The sequence below is a fragment of the Triplophysa rosa genome, linkage group LG7, assembly GCF_024868665.1.
Source record: "Triplophysa rosa linkage group LG7, Trosa_1v2, whole genome shotgun sequence".
Taxonomy (NCBI): Eukaryota; Metazoa; Chordata; class Actinopteri; order Cypriniformes; family Nemacheilidae; genus Triplophysa; species Triplophysa rosa.
Genome location: NC_079896.1, coordinates 6,877,528 through 6,897,789, shown reverse-complemented (window position 1 = coordinate 6,897,789; position 20,262 = coordinate 6,877,528). Strand labels below are relative to the sequence as shown.

Sequence of the window (20,262 nt, the reverse complement as noted above, 5' to 3'; positions counted from 1 at the left end):
TATTGCTCTCACAATGCAACAATTGTCATTTAAAAGGGCTTTAAACTAATGTTGAAACGTTCAATCAAACAAAAGGGTTTATAGCATCATTTCCTTCATATGTCATATTTGTCACAATGTCTGAGCAGCTTGCAAGCACATATATTTGCATGAATTAGTGCAAATTAAACTTTAATGAGGAACATTTGACAGAAGTTTGAATTTTAAAAGAGGACAGATTTTCACAGACATTCTTTTTCCAAAACGAGAGCCAACATGAGCCAACCAAACCTAAACAGAATAACATGCTATCTAACAGAAATATAATCTTGATTTAAATATTGCATATACAACATTTTTACAACGTTTAAATGTGTACACATTTGCTACTTTGTATGCTAGTCTGCAGTCAAGGTAATAACATAAACTGTTATAAAAAAGTTGTAGTACTGAACCATTCAATCCTCACTTTAAATGTGTCAGAGTACAATATTATCAAACAAATTCTTTACAAGGAACAAGGAAATTAATGTATGGTATCAATTAAATATTAGCCTTTACTAACTTAAAGTCCTCTCAAACAAATGAGTATAAACCATCCAAATGAACCGTACTGTATTACCCCCCTGTATTTAACCGATCCTTCATTCTACAAAAATAAGTCTATAGCAATAATCACAACTTAACATTTAACCGCTCTATGGCGAAAGTGCAACCGCACAGCAGAGGTGGGATTCATAAGTGCCAATATATTTAGCTATTATTCATTTTAATATGGGAATCGCAGCTCCAGGAGGTATCGGATGCGACACTGGCTTTCCTTATAGATGAGATACTCACTATTGTAGAAAGAACTTCCTCCATACTGCGGCTGTTTTACGACGTTGCCCTGAGGAACAGCCACCTTTTTACCATCAAACTCAATGAAGACATCTTTGGAGAGATCTAAAAAACAAACATGGTCAGACAGAAATTAATGGTAATCTTCGCAAGATGAAAAATAAATACAGTATGTAGAAATTTAAATGAACCAATATGAATAAATTATGTTCAAATATTGTTGCAACAATTCATGCTTACAAATAAACGTTACTATAAAGCATTACTGATTTTACAATGCAAAGTTCGTAAGTACATTGCTTTTAAATATGAAAGAAAACCTGGTTCTTGCTGTCCGCGTGCAACTACACTGTCATAGCCAGCAGGAGGCTTCCTTAAGCTGGAGTCATCTGTTGTGATGGTGTGCTCTTTTCCCAGAGCAACTTCGTTTAGAAACATGATCCCAATTTTGTTGGAAGGACAAACTGCAAACAGAACAGCGAGACAAAGTTTAAAGCTTAAAAGGGCCTGTCAATAGTGTTCACCACAATAACAACCTTATGCGAACTGTGTTGCCGTATTGTAACCCCTTTTGTGTGTTTATAATGTGTTTTTCAATTAGAGGTCTATAAGGATACAAAGAAGGCCCCGTTCCTCACCATATCCAGCCGATTTGCTGTTTTCAGAGGCAAAATAGATTCCCCTGCCCACTCGGCCACCAGAATGGGGCATGATGCGAAGGCCGCTCTTCAGAATGGCTGCAACAACAGCCACATTTGTTCCATGCCAAAGCAACTTCCGGTTCTCCAAAGCATAATTTTCCTTGAAGCGCTCAGCCTACACGTGCAAATACACACACACACAACACACACACACACACAAAGGATTTAATTAGGATGATAATAAGACAGAATTTTAAACACCCAAAAAGAAAAATCACCGTTGGTCTGAAATGAAATAAGGTTTAATAGAAACTCAAATATTTATATTTCTTTAAGCTTTTACTGTTTACTTTTGGCATTTCTCTTTCAGCGTTTTAAATACGCTTTTAATATTTTGTACAAAAATGGTCTGTAGATATCATGCATTAGCTTTTAAATGTTTAAAGGTCCAGTGTATGAAATTTAGCAGCATCTAGAGGTGAGGTTGCAAATTGCAACCAACGGCTCACTCCACCCCTCCCTTATGAAGCACTATGGTGGCTGACACGGGACTAAGATGATGTTGCGTTTTTGCTTCTTTGCTGAAGGATATAGATAGAAATAGCTCATTCTAAGGTATTAAAAACATAACGCTTCATTATGTAAGGTCTTTATACACCTCTGAAGACACAGTTATGTATATTATATTGCATTTCTGTCAACTGAAAATGACACACTGGACCTTCAACTTTTAAATAATGCGATTTTATGTACCTCTGTATCTCTGTCAACTTCCCAGACATCAATCAAAGTCAGTCCTGGTTGTCCGGTGGCTTTTAGGTATTTTTCAATAATCTTTAAACCAAGAGAAAAAAGAATTTGTTAATAAAACTCACATGTGAAATGACTTTAACAAATACTTAAATATAGAAAAATAACAAATAATAGTCTATATAAGGACAGTTCACCCAAAAATAAAAAATTCTGTCATCATTTATTCACCCTCAAGTTTTTGTATATGACTGTTTCAACTGTGGAACACAAAAGAAGATATTTTGAGAAATGTCTCAGTGGTTTTGCATCCAAACAATGGAAGTCAATGAGGGTCAACATTGTTTAGTTACCAACGTTTTATTAAATATCTTCTTTTGTGTTGTGCAGGAGTAAGAAAGTCATACAGGTTTGGATGACATCACGGAAAGTACATGATGAAATTAATAACAATTTTGTGTGATCCCTTTAAACCTTTGGTCTAGGATGTTCACACCCCACTGTGTGTACAACATACTGTATAATGTAAAGTATACACTATATTTAGTTTGGAAACAAAATATAATTAGTTTAAGGGAAACCTTATATTCTTTGGACTTCTTATCCACTAAGGTAAGTTTGCATTTGAGAGACTGGAAATTTTGGTCTATCGGATGAGGCACTGTGTCCACCATCTCCTCCTTCGCTTTCTCAGATTCAGCTTTGAGACTCTGGGCGATCTCAATATCTGCGAGGACCTGCATGAAAGTAGTTTGGATTTTGGTCATTCTCATCCAAAGGGCACAAGACTGTGACACTTAGCCACAGTCTCCCATATTTCATAAAACTGATGTGCAGTCAGTCTAGCTTCTGTGTATCTCACCAGAAGCATCTCCTTCTTGCTCTGAAGTACAGCGTCATCAGAGATCACAGGCGGTCTGTTGCGGCCAAAGTTATGAGGAATTCTGGTAAAAAAGTTGGAGGTGAGACCTTCTAACTTGTTCCGTTGCCCATTCTTGATCGCTGCTTCAATCTCCTCCAAAACCTCAAAGCCTTTGGCTATCTGCTGCTTGCTCAGTTTCCCCAGTGGCATCTTCTTAATATCTGAGAGAAAAATACATGAGACGAAACTCCATAAAATACTTGCACAAGTGTTAGATGCTCTGTTTGTATCTGTTAGTTCAGTTGACAGTTCATTTTAAAACTCCCTGGTGGCCTTTAGAATTGCATGTGAAATGGAAATTTACCCATAAGCACTTTGTGATACAACTTAGTTTTCACAACAATAAAAAAGGAGGCATAAAAACACAGTAACATGGTTCTTAGAATGGGCTTCTGGTGAGATAATGGGCAAAGGAACACAAGAAGACAGTTGACAGTTTTTCTAAGTTAGTTAAACTATGATAGATGTAGCGGAGTGAATTTCAAGCACACCCAAGTTCATGTTGGTCATGGCTTCCTTGAACATGTCATTGTTGAAGATGAAATTAATAAGCCTTTGAGTGTTCTCATCCAGCATACAAGGCTGAACGTGTTGTTCGGTTTTCTTCACATCTCCGCTGTCTACTGTATCCACCTGCAAGGAGAAATTAAAAACACATTAGTAATCGTTCATTAAGTTCACTCCGTGGTTTCTGTCAAGGTTGAAAGTCATACATTGATTAAATGCTGCCAAAATGTATGTAAATTACCTTCACTTCTGCATCCTGGTCTCCATCTACCTCTATCAATGTGTACTTTCCTGAATGTGAGACAAAGTTTTCTCGATCACTCCAGTTATTCTTGGTCTTGTCTTTGAATTTCTTTTCAAAGTTTTTGATGGCTGCATCAGCGTTTGTTGGACCTGCTAAATTGTTCTGTCCTGATTCTCCCTAGAAACAATAAGAAAAGAAACCTGTGGATTATTACATTTACAGTAAATGAAATTCAAGAAAAGAAACTCCTAATGTATCCTGTGGAAGGTACAAGCAAAATGTTCTGCTAAAGAAAGAAAGAAAGAAACTAACCACTCTTCCCCATCTTGTCCAGCAATAGTGCTTCCCTCCAAACTCCAAGACTTGGATTACATAGAATTTGTTGTTGTTATGTCCAATGTTGGTTTGGTTGAGCATACAGTCATAATCTTCGTGAACCTGTTGAGTAAAAAAAAATGTTTAGATTAAGGGTACAAAATAATCTGAGTTTTCATAAACTAATTGGCAATGAACATAAAACACTGCAGCAATAACATGTTTGTTTGTTTGCTCTTACCACAGCGCCTGATAAAAGACAGAAACTGTCTGGGTTCCTCGTGCTCTTAACCTGTGGTTCTGCTGCCTTCAGTGCTTCTTTGGCGGAGGTGAACTTGTCTTTTGGTGTAGCTTCACGCTCCTCTTTTATCTTCTTTCCGCCTGCTTTTGCACTTGATGCTGCCCTTCTCTTCGGTGCCATCCTGATTTCTTTCCATTTTAAAACATTGATTTAAAACTTACACATATTTGTATGAGGTATATTTGAAAATTCAGTGAAGATCTTTTCAGAAGTTATTTCAGAAGATATTAAACACAAACAAACATGGGGGATGAATTAGTATAGGCCTACTATGTTTTAAGTAAATATTGGTTTCAATTTGCTTAAGCAAACATTACTATTTTGCATTACTATGGGGCGGTTTCCCAGACAGGGTTTAAGCCTAGTCTCAGACTAATTTAAATGTGAGAGATGCCTTGATCGAAAACAACTTAAACTGACATATCTTAAAATATATCACTGTGATTGTTTTGTCTCAAGATGCACACAGTAATATTTTTTTGTAAAGTATGTTTTTTAAAACAACTTAATTATCCTAATTTAACTAAGGCCTAGTCCTGGTTTAAGATAATCCTTGTCTGGGAAACCGCCCCTATATGTTCCTGAAACTTCTACGAAACACTAAGAAATTCTCTATTTGATCTTTTCTCCAATCATGATTTGACTCCAATCTCCGCATTGGTAACGCTGGTGACTATTTATATACATTATATAGACTAATACTAGTCTTTTGTAATATCCACAAAAAAGTTATATTAAGAAAGGCCAGTTATTTAAGGACATGCATGAAATAATACATAATAAAAATCAATAAGTAGTTTATTTACATAATGTAAAATTACAGACATTAATTTGACATTATCACAAATGCTAAGCAAAATATGCTTTAAATGGTAATAGTAAAAGTAATAGTACAGTAGTACCGTGTAATATTCACTAAAAACTACATGACATGACTATACCTATAACAAAATAACTATTAAAACCTATTTCACCTATAAGGTTACAGGCTACTAAGAATGTTTACACGTGCGTAATGCTTTTACTGTAAGTGACGTCGATTTTCCTGGCAGCCTATCAGAGCTTTGCAGCATTGAAATTCTGTATAGAAAATCACGTGGTCGTGTCTTGTAAACATAAAACGCATTTATTAACTAGAAAGTATGCTTGCGATATTGATATGTTATAAATCTCTAGCTGTGAAAGTGGCGAAGTGATTCTCAAGGGTAAATGAATTACGGCGTTAGCGCAACGCTAGTGGAAATGTATGCTTTTGACTTAAATGTCACATGCAGCTATAGTTACATAGCAATGTATAGTCTACAGAGCATTTCGATAGCTTGAAATGGTTTTGATGCTTTATTTTCAAACAGACGAAACGATACTTACCTGATTGATGAGGTGCTTTCAAAGTTTGCAGATTCACTTCAATGCTGAAAGTCTGCAGCCTGACTTCCGGGATTACTGAAGGATCGACGTCATATTAGACACACCCCCGACCTCAGCTTTGTTAAATAAACCTTTGATATGGTAACCATAGTTTCTTATTTACAACATTATTTTTACTTCTGTACATTCAAAATAATTGTATATGAGATTACAATTTGAAAAATTAAATAAGTAAACGGGCAAAGTGAAACTCTGTTTTGTAAATATGGGTTTTTACAGTAAAAGATTTTTAACAAAAAATATACATTGTACATTCAAGTAGAGTAGACCCTAAAACAAACTCTGAACCTAATTTTAAAAATGTGTTACTTTTTATACTCATTTGTGCAATTATACTGTCTCAAGGACGCATTAAAGTGATAATTCACCCAAAAATGAAAATTCTGCCGTCATTTACTCACCCTTATGTCATTTCATACCTGTGTAAATTACTTTGTATTGCTGAACACAGAGAAAGATATCTGGAAGAATGTTGGCAATTTTCACTTCTGGGACATCATTGACAGTAGGAAAAATCGAAATGGTAGTCAAAGGTGTCCCAGAACTGTTTGTTTTCCTAAATTCTTCAAAATATATACATTTTTTTTCTGCTATGGTAGCGAATGATGTCCCGGAGCTGAAAATTGCTCACATTCTTCCAAATATCTTTCTTTGTGTTTAACAGAACAAAGAAATGTATACAGGTTTGAAACAACCTGAGGGTGAGTAAATGAGGATTTTTGAGTGAACTATACGTGTATAAGCACAAAATAATGTTTTTGTAATATAATGACTGGTAACTCATTGTTAATTCACTGATTTAACCAATAAGGCTGACTTAACCGGTAAGACTTGTAAAGTTGTACCTGTAACCTGTAACCTGTTCAAGCATAAACTGAAAAATCCCCCAGTTCCACCCCGTTGTCACTTCAGCAACAGTTCTTTCCATTATAAATGATGAAACATCAAGATAGAAAATGACTGCAGATATAACCGTCACAAAAAAATGAATGTTGACAGGACAATTTCTCCTTTGTCGTTTTGACACCTATGATTAAGTGTGCAGCTCAGTGTACATCACATATCCTTGCAACTTAGGTTATGAATGGTCTGCATGTGTGAACAATGCAGGGGACAGATGATAGAAATATGATATTATGGTCAAAAAATACTATTATATGCCCATGTAATTTATAGTTCAATAATTGCTTTTATTTACATTTTATGAGTTATAGTAGCCTATAAGTGAGTTATGGGTAATTATATTACACTGTAATGAAATGACAAGAAAGAATGTAAGAATAATTTATGGCACGTTTATTTGTCACCTGTGGTACAACATCATTTTATTTAATAAAACGTAATGAGTATTTATATCCTCTAGAGGGAGACAATGTACAATAAATTTTTGTTCGGTGCCATTGCCCATGTGTAGTTAATTTGCAAATGTGTTTGCATTGTATTTGCTTGCAAGAAAATGGATACATGTCTAAAAAAGTTGATGTTTTTGTAGTGCTTGATGTTGTGCATATAACTCTGTCCAAACACTGCTTGAACCCAAACTTTAATAGTAGGCTACTACCTAAAAAAGGGCCAAGCAGCTGAGTAGTAGAAGTAACTGTGAAGTATTCATCTAAACCCAAGAATGCATTTGTAGAAAATCAAAAGAATATACCTGCCATAAAAGAATCAAAGGGACACCAAAAGTGAAATCAACCAGGACTCCTCATATTCATATAAAACACATTTTACATAAATTTATTTACATAAATTACAGTATAGAGCACAAACCAGAATCACCATAAATCTACATTAAAAACAACCTGTACATAATACTTTAAACAGATTTACTACATTTTAACTCCATATCTCAAACAATACTTCATTATTTTGTTTCCATAAAAAGAACTGGTATACAGAATTTAAACTGGCATCCCACTGATATTATCTAACAAGTCAGAGATAGAGAGACGAGAGAGAAACAAAATGGGATATTGTACTCACAGCACGTTGAGAACAACATAACAGGCAACCTTTATTCTGAATAGCCTCCTCAACATTAGCAAACACTTGTTTTCATGACTACTAGTGATTTATCTGTATACCACATTTGCCAAACAAACAGGTTTCTTAGAGTGAAGATGTAGTCGAGTCCACTACCTCTCTGCCATTACATACCGTAGGCACAATGTTGGAGGCTGAGGCTGTAAAGACAATGATAATAAAAATGTTAGTTATGCATCACTGTATCTTACCAAAACTATGTCACATTTATCCAAAAATCTTTAAAAATATATATATTTTGCATTACAAAAACATATTTTAGTATCAGATCTTATGATTTTGGGGTGAACTATTCTCTGCTATAACTATTACTCACAATCACACAACAGCACAACCGCACTATACAGTAGGTTTCAGTACACTTTGATCAATATCTTTCATTTCAGACTCTCATTCAAACACAGCCGGTCGATATTTGCGATGTTGACACCATTTTACAATCCGTCAACACGCTTGATCCATAGATTGTGTTTGACTGCATCTATGATGCTGATAAAGAAGAAGATGGAGATCCTAAATAAGACTGTACCTTGGGAGAAGCTAGAGCCAGGACCAGTGGTCACACTGAATCGGGTGGTGGCCACTCTGTGTGTGGTGACATTCTTCTGGGGCTGGAAGAGGATGATGTGGATCTTGGGAGCGAAGAGGCAGCCCAGCACTACTGAGCCACTCAGACTCACAGAGATGCACATGGTAGTGGTCTGTACCTGCGAGACATGAATCCCACACAAATCAGTTTGACATAAAATAGAGTCGATGTGTTGGAATTTACATGTGGTCTCACTTGTTTTTTATTTAACTTGATTCTAATGTGTTGCCAAACCCTATGTGGTTAAAAATAGATCTGTCAAAAATGTGAAGTGTGTATGAGCGATCCTCCGCATACTAATACAGGCTTTAGAAACGAGCATCAAAAAATAACATTTTTAGAGGATTTCTCAACATGAACATCAATTCCGATTTTTGTTTTTTACTTTTTAAGATGTTTTTGTTGTGTATGATTTAACATTTAATTTATCAGACATTTATTCAAGATATGCATTTCATACATGCATTCCATGGCAACCAAAGCCATAGTTTTGGTATTTGCTTGTGAGCAATTTCCAAAATGCAATAGATTTTTATTTTGTTAATTCTAAATAAAAATATTCAACGGCAGTCATTGGGTCATGTGTTAGAGAATCTACAACGTAACCTTAATAAATAACTGTATGAAAACATGAAATGCCTGAGGAAAAAATATTTTTAAAGCAAAAAAAAGCTGAGTATTGAGTTACGTATATAGATTCAGAAGTGGGTTTCTTTGTGAGAGCAGCAATGCGTCAGAATAAACCAAAGTGCTTTAAATAATGCATCATTCACAAAGAAAACCATGCCTGGGAAGGTCTTGTCTCTTTTCCCAGCATACATTGCTTCTGTCTACATAAACATGCACTGTCCATATAGAATTCTGTGCTGAATGGGTGTTGTTGCCAGATCTGTATTCAGTGTTTCCTCCCAAATTGACATTTATAAGGCAAAACGCCTAAAAACACCTGACATGGTGTACACAGACAACCTAACTAAACAAACAAAAGCATATAAACATGCAACTGCACGGACAAGTCTGTTTCTAAAAAAAAGCAAAGAACAGCATCCTGACTTTTCAAATACGAGATTCATATTTTGAGCTTGGTGACTGATGCCGCTTGCATGTAATGTGCGCATTTGCAATTTAAGTCTTGTTTCTGAGGAGAGGTGTATCAAATATTTATCAAATAAATCTTACAAGCCGCATGTGCTTTTTCTCAAGCATATCAATGTTCCAGACGGTTGGTGAGAAACAGAAATAATGAAACCAAAATTATTTTCTGTGGGATGAACAGGGCTGTAGTGTTTCCGTCTCAAAGGTACACCTTGCTTTCGGAGCGCGGGCCGCAGCTGGGAATCAACTTTCCGTGTTCTAACACATCACCTCACACACACACACACACACACGCGCACACACGCACACACACACACATGCACACGCACACACACGCACACACGCATGCATACAAAACGAGAGAAGAAAGTGACGTCCCGTCCAATCAGAACTCAGGGAGATTCCCCTCTCTCGCTTCACCTCTGTCCTATGTCAGCTATCTTTTCTTTCTTCTGCTGTTAATGGATGATGCTGAACTGACCCTATAGCAGAAGCTCCCTGCAGCAATAACACCTCCAGAACATGTAGCTCACTTTTGCTCACTGGAGCAGCCACATACAATACATTTGCTGTCACCAGTGGTGCATCATATCAGTGACTGCATGTTCGTGTGCGATCATATTGAAACACAGTGTGTTGATGTCTGACAGGAGTCACAGGACGGATTTTAGTCTTTAAAGATCCAGTGTGTCATTTTTTGGAGGATCTATTGACAGAAATGCAATATAATATACATATGTCTTCAGAGGTGTATAAAGACCTTACACAATGAAGCGTTATGTTTTTATTACCTTAGAATGAGCTATTTCTATCTACATACATCGCGGGTCCCCTTGCATGGAATTGACCATGTTGTTTCTACAGTAGCCCTAAACGGACAAACTGCTCTACAGAGCGCATTTCATAAATACGTTATCTCCTTTGGCAAAGAAGCAAAAACGTGATGACATCTTACTCCTGTGTCAGCCTCTGTAGTGCTTCGAAAGGGAGGGGTGGAGTGAGCCACTGGTTGCAATTCGCAACCTCATCACTAGATGCCGCTAAATTCTATACACTGGACCTTTAAGTTGTCCAATGGTCTTCTATCTTTGTTCATTTTTCTCTGTCTAATAATGGTTTTCTACACATACTATGCTTTAATAAATAAATATTTAATTATGTTCATATTTTAAAACAAAACTATCATATATATTCATTTATTGTGAATTATTTAAGCATCAAAGTATAAAAAATATTTTAAAAGGTCACATTTGAACTTAAAAGTGTTTATTTCATAGTATTTCTCTTGGCACTTGACTGAAGGATACTCGCATCAATTGAATGAAATGTTTTCATAGGCTAGTCATTTGCCAGGATGAAACATCCCACTTCCTTTGTTCTACATTGAACGGCTTTTGAGCCCCATGAAATGTGCGGCTCTCCTTTCATCAGCGCAAAAAAGACAGGTGATCAAAGAGATTTCTGTATCCGCCATCTGAATCGGCAGGTACCGAAAGAAAGGAAAATCAATCAGGAAACTCTTGTGCTCTGAGGGAAATTGTATATGCTAAAAAGTCAGTGTTGGAAAGTGATTAAGGGCTATAAGAGAGGCTCATTATCTAAATGATGAAAAAATATTCCGTGCTGTCATTGTCTGTGCGGTGTGATTTGAAACAGCCTCTCTAGTTATTCCCACAGGAGAGCTATATTATCCCCAGGCACAAGATTTACTTCTCAAAGAAATGATACTGTTATACAGAACACCCAGGCAAAGCGTAACTGTCTTCAAGGCATTTCAGACCAGAAAATGCAACTGGTGGGGTTTTAAAGAGAAGCACAAAGTTGTCTAGAACAAGCAACTTGTTTTGTAAAAGTTGACACATCCAACACAATCGTAGGGCAGTTAAAAACTATTTTACGAGGTGGCTAATTCGTATGAATTTGTACGATCCTATTTAGAACGATCTGCTTCATATATATTGTAAAAAGTCACCTTGTAAAATAGTTACAAATTAGTGCTTTGTTTTTTTCTCTCTCTACGATCATCCTTTTGAAATTACTGTTGTTGGTGGAGAAAAAATCTAAGTGATTTTACGAGGTGGCTAATTCATATAAAGTTTGTACGATTATTATAAGAAAAAATCAATACCGAAAAGGCAAAACCGAAGCCCCTCCCTTAACCCATCCCTAAACGTCACTGGTGCGAAAGCAAATAGAACTAAAACGTACTGATAAGATCGTACAAATTCATAGAAATTATCCACCTCGTAAAACAGTTACAAAATCCTGTGAGATTGTATTGGAAAAAATACATGGTACCTGGCCAAACTTTGTCCAAACCGCAGATTATTAACTTGTTAATGTAACCAAAATGTTTTCATAATCTTGATATTATAATCAAATAACCTTCTTCGCCTCTCAAACAATTGTTATTTTTGGTTGATGTCTCAAATCCCTTTACTTTTCTAACTTCCCAGCTCCATTCTGGTATAACGCCCACTTTTAACGCCAATTCCAAATGGCTAAAATCCAAAAATGCATACTTAAATATCCACTTTCATAAAACATCTACGGAAGTAGTTTTAGCAAGTAAAATGGGTTAAATCTTACTGCTTCTCACTTGTCTTATCAAGTGTGTTTTGATATTGTGAGATTATTGTTATTGACATGCCGCCATATTTGAATTGCAATAGACATGCGTCATATTGACGACTAAATAAGATTACATTTATTTCTCTCAGAAATGTTTCATTTCCCGGTATTGACATACATGTACTGCTACCATGGTTGTATTGTACTGTTCATATTTACTTACCCTGTAGTCACTGGCGGTAACATAGAAGATGGGCTGGAAAGCCAGCCAGATTATGCACGTGGTGTACATGGTGAAGCCGATAAACTTGGCCTCATTGAAGTTCTCTGGGCACTTTCTAGTCTTAAAGGCGTAAAAGGTACAAAGGATGATAAGGATGCAGTTGTATGTTAAAGACAACAGCATGCTCGAATCCTTGCTGTTGCACTTCAGCGTCACCACGTCTCTTTTCTCGGGATTGACCTCCTTTCTCACCCCCGGAGCCTCAACCAGAAGCCAGACCACCACTACCAGCAGCTGACAGGAGATCAGAGCAGCACAGATGGCCACCTGAGGGGCGGGGCTGATGAATCGTGGCCTCTGTGCTCCGTCTTTAACGCCGTTGAATATTCGAGCGATGCGATTGGTCTTGGTCAACAATGCGGAGTAGCAAACGGCGAAGGACGTGCCCAGGCCGAGCCGTCGTAACGTGCACACCACGGCCGAGGGTTTGCTGATATAGATGAAGGTTATGGAGTAACAAAGCAGGACACCCAGCAGAAGAATGTAGGACAGTTCACGTCCGCTGGCTTTCACCACCGGAGTCTCGTTGTGCTTTAGGAAGAGGCCGATCACGAAGAGCGTGCAGAGGATCCCGAGGCATGCGATGGTGACCGGTCCAATAGCCCAGGCGTCCTGCCAGTGAATGTACTCCTCGGGTAGGTCATAACAACCCGTCAGATTATCTAAAGGCCACTCTCCGAAACCGCAAACCGCACAGGTGAATTCGTCCTGGAGGTATTGAAACGGCTGGCAAGGAATGCATATCCAGCAGCAGACGTCTCCGGGCTGCATGCTCTTTATTTCATTTTTCCTGCAAGGGTCACTGCATTGGGAGGTGGGCGCCTCTTGGCTTTCCCATGGAATGGAGCTCGTGTTCAGACTCAGACTCTGAGCCCAGTACCCCACTTTTCGATACACATACTCGCCGTTCTCTTTGTGATAATGGAAGATGTTGTAGCGACCCAGGCTGTCTCCATAGGTGTCAAAGTGAATGGCATTCTCTGTATCAGCAGGCCGAAACGGAGCTGCAGACACAAATCATAAACATTTATTAACAGTCTTGGCAACACGTCATTTAGTTGTTTCTCAGCAGCAACGTCTTTTTCTATATAAGCAGAGAAAATGTACAACCCAGAGGGACCTTTTTATGTAAGCCTAACCCACTTTTCCTAAGCATCATGTCCTGCATATTTCTCCTCAGGTTTGCAGACGCATTGGTCTCAGGTGCAAAGGTACATTTACATAATTGAGGTCTGGAGGTTGATACATTGTCTGGTTTCTATGATGTAATTTGGCATTCTTGGAAGAACATCAACAAAAAAACAGCTAGATGGTAAAAAGATGTTGATCATTCAGAATTGTTGTAGGACTGTGACAGACTTCTGTTAGTTCCTTAATACAAGACTGTTTGGCACAGATGTTTAATATATATCGCAGGTTGTGATTACAAACTTGCTCGTAGTTTTTAAATCATTTATTGTAAACGTTAGCATGAGACAAAAAAGGCTAATGCATCATAATGAAACTTGATCAAAGATCATTTAAAAACACACAGGTTATATGTTGGATTTATGTATCTATTTTACATTAGTAGTTTTTTCCCATGGGAAAACCTCAAAATCCATGTATCTTTCAAATTGACTTTGCGACTAAACAAAGAATAGAATTTAATTCAATTAAGGCATACCGGTGAACACAAAACCAGTGTTTGTAAGCGCACACAGAATGTAATAGTATTATATAATTATGCAGGATTATGTAAAACGTAAAATCCATTGAGCATAAATCTTGAGATTATTAAAAATCTGCATATACTGGCGGGGTCATCTGTTACAAAATAGAATCTACTAACTAGACAAAGCCAAATAAGAGCACGTAAGGTTGTGTTAAAAACATTGAATACACCTTTCCAAGGAAAAATAAAATATCTTTTGGTCACTCAGTGTGAATGAACCATCAGTTGTCAAATGGAATTTAATTGTGTGGTGAGGTTTGTGCATTTTATTCTTGATATCTGTAGCTCAGGGACTTTTATTTTAGCAAAAATTCAAAGCTATATGATTGTATAAAGTGCTTTCCTTTTGTGTGAGGATATAAAAACACACAGTTCTGTACATTTTATATTAGAACATTTATATTTAAATGTAGATTTTTATTTATTTAGGTATGTACATACAGTCGCAGAAAAAAATAAAATACCACTCCAAATTTTTATATAATCAGCAATTCTAGCCATGCCAGTCCAGTGTCTGTTGAATTTCAACAAAATCAAACCTCAGGAGTGATACAAAGTCACCCAACAGCAATGTGAAAGACATGACAGCATGACAAGACATGTGAAAACTGTGATTCAAGTTTTTGAACTTTACCTAAATACATGTTTAAATATGACTGTTGTATTGCTTAAAAGTGAATATGAACTTGTTTTCTTTGCAGTATTTGAGGTCTGAAAAAATACAGAGCACCTTTTTTGTTATTTTGACTTGTTTCTCCATTTTTTATTTTCTAGAAATAAATTCAAATTGAAAATATTTTTGTTTAAAATTAGGGGGAAATATTGTTAGTAGTTCACAGAATAAAACAAAAAATATAATTTTAACCTAAACACAGACCTATAAATAGTAAATTCAGAAAAACTGAAAATAGTCTTTGAAATGGTATCTTCATGTTTTCTACGCCTGTATATAATGCATTTAAATTAAATGATAGAATCTGTAGCGACAAAAATTAAAACTCACCATCAAACTTTGTCTTCAAGATAAAGTCCTTGTACAGCTTCTTCCCATTGACTGGTTTCATGGCGCTGCAGATTTTTGTGTTATTCAAACACACCGCCTGTCTCATGTTATGCAAGGCGTGGGCCATGGCGTACACAGCGTTAACCACAAACATGATCTTGGACTCCTGCTCGAATTTGCCATCTCGGAGCGAATGCTTCCCGCAGCCGATGTCGTGCAGACTGCACTGAAAGCGATTTTCCCAGAATTCTCTGAACCAGGGGTTCCGCGTGTTGTTGTATGGATTGAGGTTCGTAAAGTACGAGGTAAAGTCTGGGATGGCGTAGGACGCCAACTCAATAGTAAAAGCTCCATCTGCCACGCTCTCGCTTCCTCTCACCACGCTCTCCTGCGCTCCCCATCCATCGCTGGCCACCCAGATAAAAGAGACATTCATGCGCTTCGCAGCAACCAGGAGCTCCCTGGCGTCTTCGCTTCTAGTGAAGAGGACCACTACTTTAGCGTTGGACTTCTGCAGCAGAGATCTGATGACCCCATCGTAACCATAGCGGTCCATGGAGCGGCTGACCTTGGCCGAAGTGGCGATACAGATTTGCAGAGCTCGAGCCTCCTGCTGAAAGGCGTCGATGCCCGTCTCGCCATAATCGCCCTCTGAGGCCACGGTGGAGACGTACGTCCAGTTGAGATAGCGCAGGATTTCAGCCATGGCTTTGGCCTGGTAGAAGTCGGGCGGCACGGTTCGTGCAAAATAATCATAGCGGGATTTGTCGCTCAGTTTTGCGCTGGTCGAGGCGTAGCTGATCTGAGGGATTTGGAAAAGACGCAGGAGGTTGGCCACCTGAGAAAGAACAAATGAACATTTTTATTTCTAAACTATAGAAATACAGAGAGATTCTCATTAAAATCACAGTTTAATCACAGATTACTGTATTGTTACGTAATTTACAGATTAAAAAACAACAATAAAACAAACAGTTTAACACAGTTTAATCAAAATGTGCATGGCAATGTGATTACTTGACATCACAAATTAGGGTATTTATCGCTGGATTCTTAGAATGCTGCTTGCTAAGAAGCTCTTTTCACACTTCTCTCATCTGCGTGAACCCTGACGACGACACCTCACGTTTTCATTCTCACAATAAAAAAATATCAGTTTGAGAACAGCCAGGGCTCCTCTACCTGATACTGACACTTTACAATTGAAACCATGACTCATATCGCACTCTGTCTTTCTTCGAAAACTCCAACATCCCTAAAACTCATTAACTTTACTTAACAGTACATAGAGTTCATTATAGGGTATTGAAGGAAGTTGGAGCGCTAGATCTGTATTATATTGCACAGCAAGTCACTTCACTTGGCAAATCTATGATTTTTCTTATTCAAGCTCTGTGTGAGTGTGTCTCAGTTGACATGAAATGGAGTCTAGCTGGAGTTTGCCTCAGGCAGATCCTCAGGAGACTGAGAGAAAGTCTGCATAAAGACACCAGCAACAGATAAAAAAGCTCTTTACAATTGTTCCGTATCATTGCATAACCTGTAATTGTCATCCGACTTAAAGATATATGAATTAAATGCGTCGCTTAATGGACAGTTCTCCCAAAAATAAGAATTCTGTCATCATTTACTCACCCTTGAGTCTAAATCTGTATAAATTTCTTTGTTCTGTTGAACACAGAGAAAGATATTTGGAAGAATGCTTGTAAATAAACAGTTCTTTGGGTGTGAACAAAAGGGTGTGTTCTTCAGAACAAAGAAATTTATACAGATTTGGAACAACTCGAGGGTGAGTAAATGAAGACAGATTTTTTATTTTTGGCTGAACTGTTCCTTTAACATCATGTGAACTTCCACAAACAGAACCCAGTGGAAATGCATTATAAAACAAGTCTTATACACAATAAAAATGTAAAGAAAAAGTAGTATATAGTATAGTTGTATGTAGTCGTATAAATTGTTTATACAATTCCAGATTTTATCAACCATGTGATGTTTATATAGATTAAGAGCATACATATTATTTACCAAGACTGGAAATTAGGACTATAGTAGCTGTGATCTAGTGATATTTTATAAACTGTGTCGCTTTTTTATTTATGTTTAATATTGATGTATTATTATCCTTTACCCACTTGTTTCATGTGTCTGTTGCATTTGTATCATTGCTTAGTTTGTTCTGAATACAAATTGGTCAAATAAAACATTTAGAGCACATCAACCCAATGCAGTACGTTTTGCCTTCTGATTTACTTTTAATGGTAGTCAGTGTTCTTGTTCTGAAAAACATTTTAAATGTATATTTAAAATCGTACATTATAGCGCAACACTTTAAAATATTGATAACCTCCCGACCTTCCCCCCTTCACATGGGCGTCTCTGTGGTGTAGTGTTTTAGACAGTGTGGCAGCGGTTAACAGCTGTTAATGTGGCTTAATAAATCATCTATGAGTATCATTAAATCCATAATCACTTACAACAACAAAAAACAGTAAGGTAAGGTTGTACATATGCATTGGCAAAGGGAAATTGTAGGGAAAAATAATGACCAGACAAATAGAGAGATTAGCAACCATTGTTTTGTAACCATTAAAGTCCCAGTGAAATTAAAAATGATTTCTTATTTTTTCATGAAATATTGCAGTGTTTATAGTAAATAGCTTATCAATGAACGTCATTTTCTTTTTAAAATTCATGTACCCTCATAATCTTCAATTAAAATCTGAAAATCCACTTCCGCCCTGAAATAACTATCCATCTCAAATGACGTAAATTAGACGGCTTGGGCAGAGCATCTGTTAACTCTTCCCTTTCAACTGTCAGTCTGCTGTCAGTTTCATTTTAAAATGCAACAGCTGTTTTTACACATCCAATCAATTTGCAGTGAAAAACACAAGCCACGCCCACTAATTTTCTCCTTTGAAATTCCTTTTCACTCAGAAATGAGTCAAAATACGGAAGTAAAAACGATCGCAACTTCCGGTTCACAGGGACTTTAATAAAACAGCAGCCCTTCACAATCGCCAGACTCAAGAACAGTCTCCTTTCAAACAAAAGCCAACACAAATTATTCATGTAAATTCCTGACCTCTTGTACATTCACTTAAACAGCTACTTACCAATTCTCAATGCTACCCGTCTTTTACGTGCTACTAGAAAGTCTGCTGCTCTAGTTATTGTAAGTGCACTAGCTCAGGAATGCGTCGAAGAGCAATTTTTTCCATGGTTGTTAATGCATCGCAGTGTCATCTAATATACCAGCTTTTCCAATGCCATTCTCAAACAGATACATGAAAAGTTTGGCATACATTTTTGATATCCGTTGCTATAGAAACAGCAGTGTCGGGAATGAAAGGGTGCCTTTGAGAAGAGGTTAATGGTGTTATTTTGTTTCCCCAGAGTTTCCGTTCTTCTTTCAGATCAGCCATGCAATTCAATGTCACATAATATTACCCTAAAACCCATGTTCTGTAACAAATCCAGACTGTCGGTCAGTGTTAGATATATTATTTTCTTTCAGTGAGTTTAAACTGTTTAACATTCAGCGTCCTCTAAATTCACGGAACGTCTTTGCTGTGATGTCGAACTAAAGGACTGACAAAGAATAGGTAAAATCAAGAGTGTTTACTGTGCTTATGAAAACATTTTCAAATTGCTAATATGAATATAATGTGTGTCTGAGCGAGACAAGTTCATAGGCATTACAGAAATAAAACTATAATTATCCAAATTATAGTCTATGCCTCTAATCACCTCTTAATTATAGTCCATTTTCTAATTTGCTCCTAAATTAGATTTAATAACAGTCTAGTATTCATTTGCCAGCTTTGTAGAGCTTCATGTTTGCAAGCAATTTGGACTAAAGTACACACAGGTGTCCAAAATATATATATATATTTTTTTATTAAGATCTAGTGTTTTTAAATCGGATATTGCTCAGTATGTGACTGATGGCATTTCTCCTGCATTGTAATAGAAAGCTGCCTCCCACTATATGCAATGAAAGATATTTTTATGAAGCATGCTCTGTCTCCCGGGTGAACGTACAGTATATGGTTTTCATGAAACAGTTTTGTCTCACTGAAACTACAGTGTGAAAGATGTGTGTAGGTAGACACTTTTCACTCTAAAGATACAACCAAGTTAAACATCTCAATGAAAGTATCAGAGTATTGTACTTTATTTTACATTGACATGTATGCATTTGCATAAAAGTGACTTACATTCAGTGTTGGGTGTAACTAGTTACTAAGTAATTAGTTACTGTAATTTAATTACTTTTCCCTTGAAAAAGTAAAGTAAGGGATTACTGTTATTTTTCCTGTAATTTAATTACAGTTACTTCTGATGTAATTAAACTAAATACTTTGTGTAATATGTGTGTGCAAAAGTGGAATTGACATCAAAATTCAAAGTCTAATTTTCAAATCCTTGCTTTAATGTATAATTCTCACATTTGTAATACTTTGGTCAGTTAATAAGAGTACTTTATTTAGTTTAATATTATTTATTTGAATGAATTAAATAAGCCGTTTCATGTCTATCCTTCAATCACTTAACTAATCAAGGTTGATGTAGGATATAGAAAGTAATTAGTAATAAGTAACTAAATACTTTTTGGAGAGAGTAATTTATACAGTAATCTAATTACACTATTGAATATGTAATTAGTAACTAGTAATTAATTACTTTTTCAGAGTAACTTACCCAACACTGCTTACATTGGATTCAAGCTATACATTTTTATGAATATGTGTGTTGTTCACATGAACCCTGTGTGTTTCATTTGCATTGCTCTAATGCTCTACCAATTGAGTTACAATCTTTATCAGAGGTACAGTTCACCTAAAAATAAATGTTCTCATCATTTATTCACCCTCATGTTGTTCAAAACACGTATGACTTTCTTTCTTCTGTGGAATCCAAAAGAAGATATTCTGAGAAATGTCTCAATGGTTTTGTGTCTATACAATGGAAGTCAAAGGGGCTAAGGGTGTTTGGTTACCAGTGTTCTTCAAAATATATTATTTTGTATCA

The 20,262-nt window shown here is 36.6% G+C and overlaps 2 protein-coding genes across 2 annotated transcripts in view; both read right to left on the bottom strand.

Moving 5' to 3' along the window:
* Positions 1–154: 154 nt before the first annotated feature.
* On the bottom strand, positions 155–5,976 carry parp3 (poly (ADP-ribose) polymerase family, member 3). The gene is made up of 11 exons (XM_057338063.1): positions 5,868–5,976; positions 4,440–4,627; positions 4,196–4,321; positions 3,881–4,060; positions 3,624–3,765; positions 3,073–3,293; positions 2,792–2,947; positions 2,214–2,294; positions 1,458–1,635; positions 1,140–1,283; positions 155–924 (listed from the first exon to the last, which is right to left on the bottom strand). Exons 2-11 carry the CDS (start codon positions 4,617–4,619, stop codon positions 749–751), a joined length of 1,584 nt encoding a protein of 527 aa, XP_057194046.1. The 5' UTR covers positions 4,620–4,627; positions 5,868–5,976; the 3' UTR covers positions 155–748.
* Positions 5,977–7,189: 1,213 nt separating this feature from the next.
* Positions 7,190–20,262, bottom strand: part of grm2a (glutamate receptor, metabotropic 2a) — a 36,746-nt gene continuing 23,673 nt past the window's right edge. The window contains exons 3-6 of the mRNA XM_057338681.1: positions 15,226–16,063; positions 12,449–13,512; positions 8,500–8,677; positions 7,190–8,110 (exon numbers count right to left, since the gene is read on the bottom strand). Coding sequence (XP_057194664.1) covers positions 8,037–8,110; positions 8,500–8,677; positions 12,449–13,512; positions 15,226–16,063 — 2,154 coding nt within the window. The 3' untranslated portion in view covers positions 7,190–8,036. The remainder of the gene's footprint in view (positions 8,111–8,499; positions 8,678–12,448; positions 13,513–15,225; positions 16,064–20,262) is intronic.

Excerpts from the sequence above, each read along its gene's own strand:
- parp3 (XM_057338063.1), bottom strand. The coding sequence starts at position 4,619 with ATGGCACCGAAGAGAAGGGCAGCATCAAGTGCAAAAGCAGGCGGAAAG. Across the intron at positions 3,766-3,880 it reads ACCAGGATGCAGAAGTGAAG|GTGGATACAGTAGACAGCGG; the intron begins GTAATTTACATA and ends TTCTCCTTGCAG. Across the intron at positions 2,295-2,791 it reads AGAAGTCCAAAGAATATAAG|ATTATTGAAAAATACCTAAA; the intron begins GTTTCCCTTAAA and ends CTTGGTTTAAAG.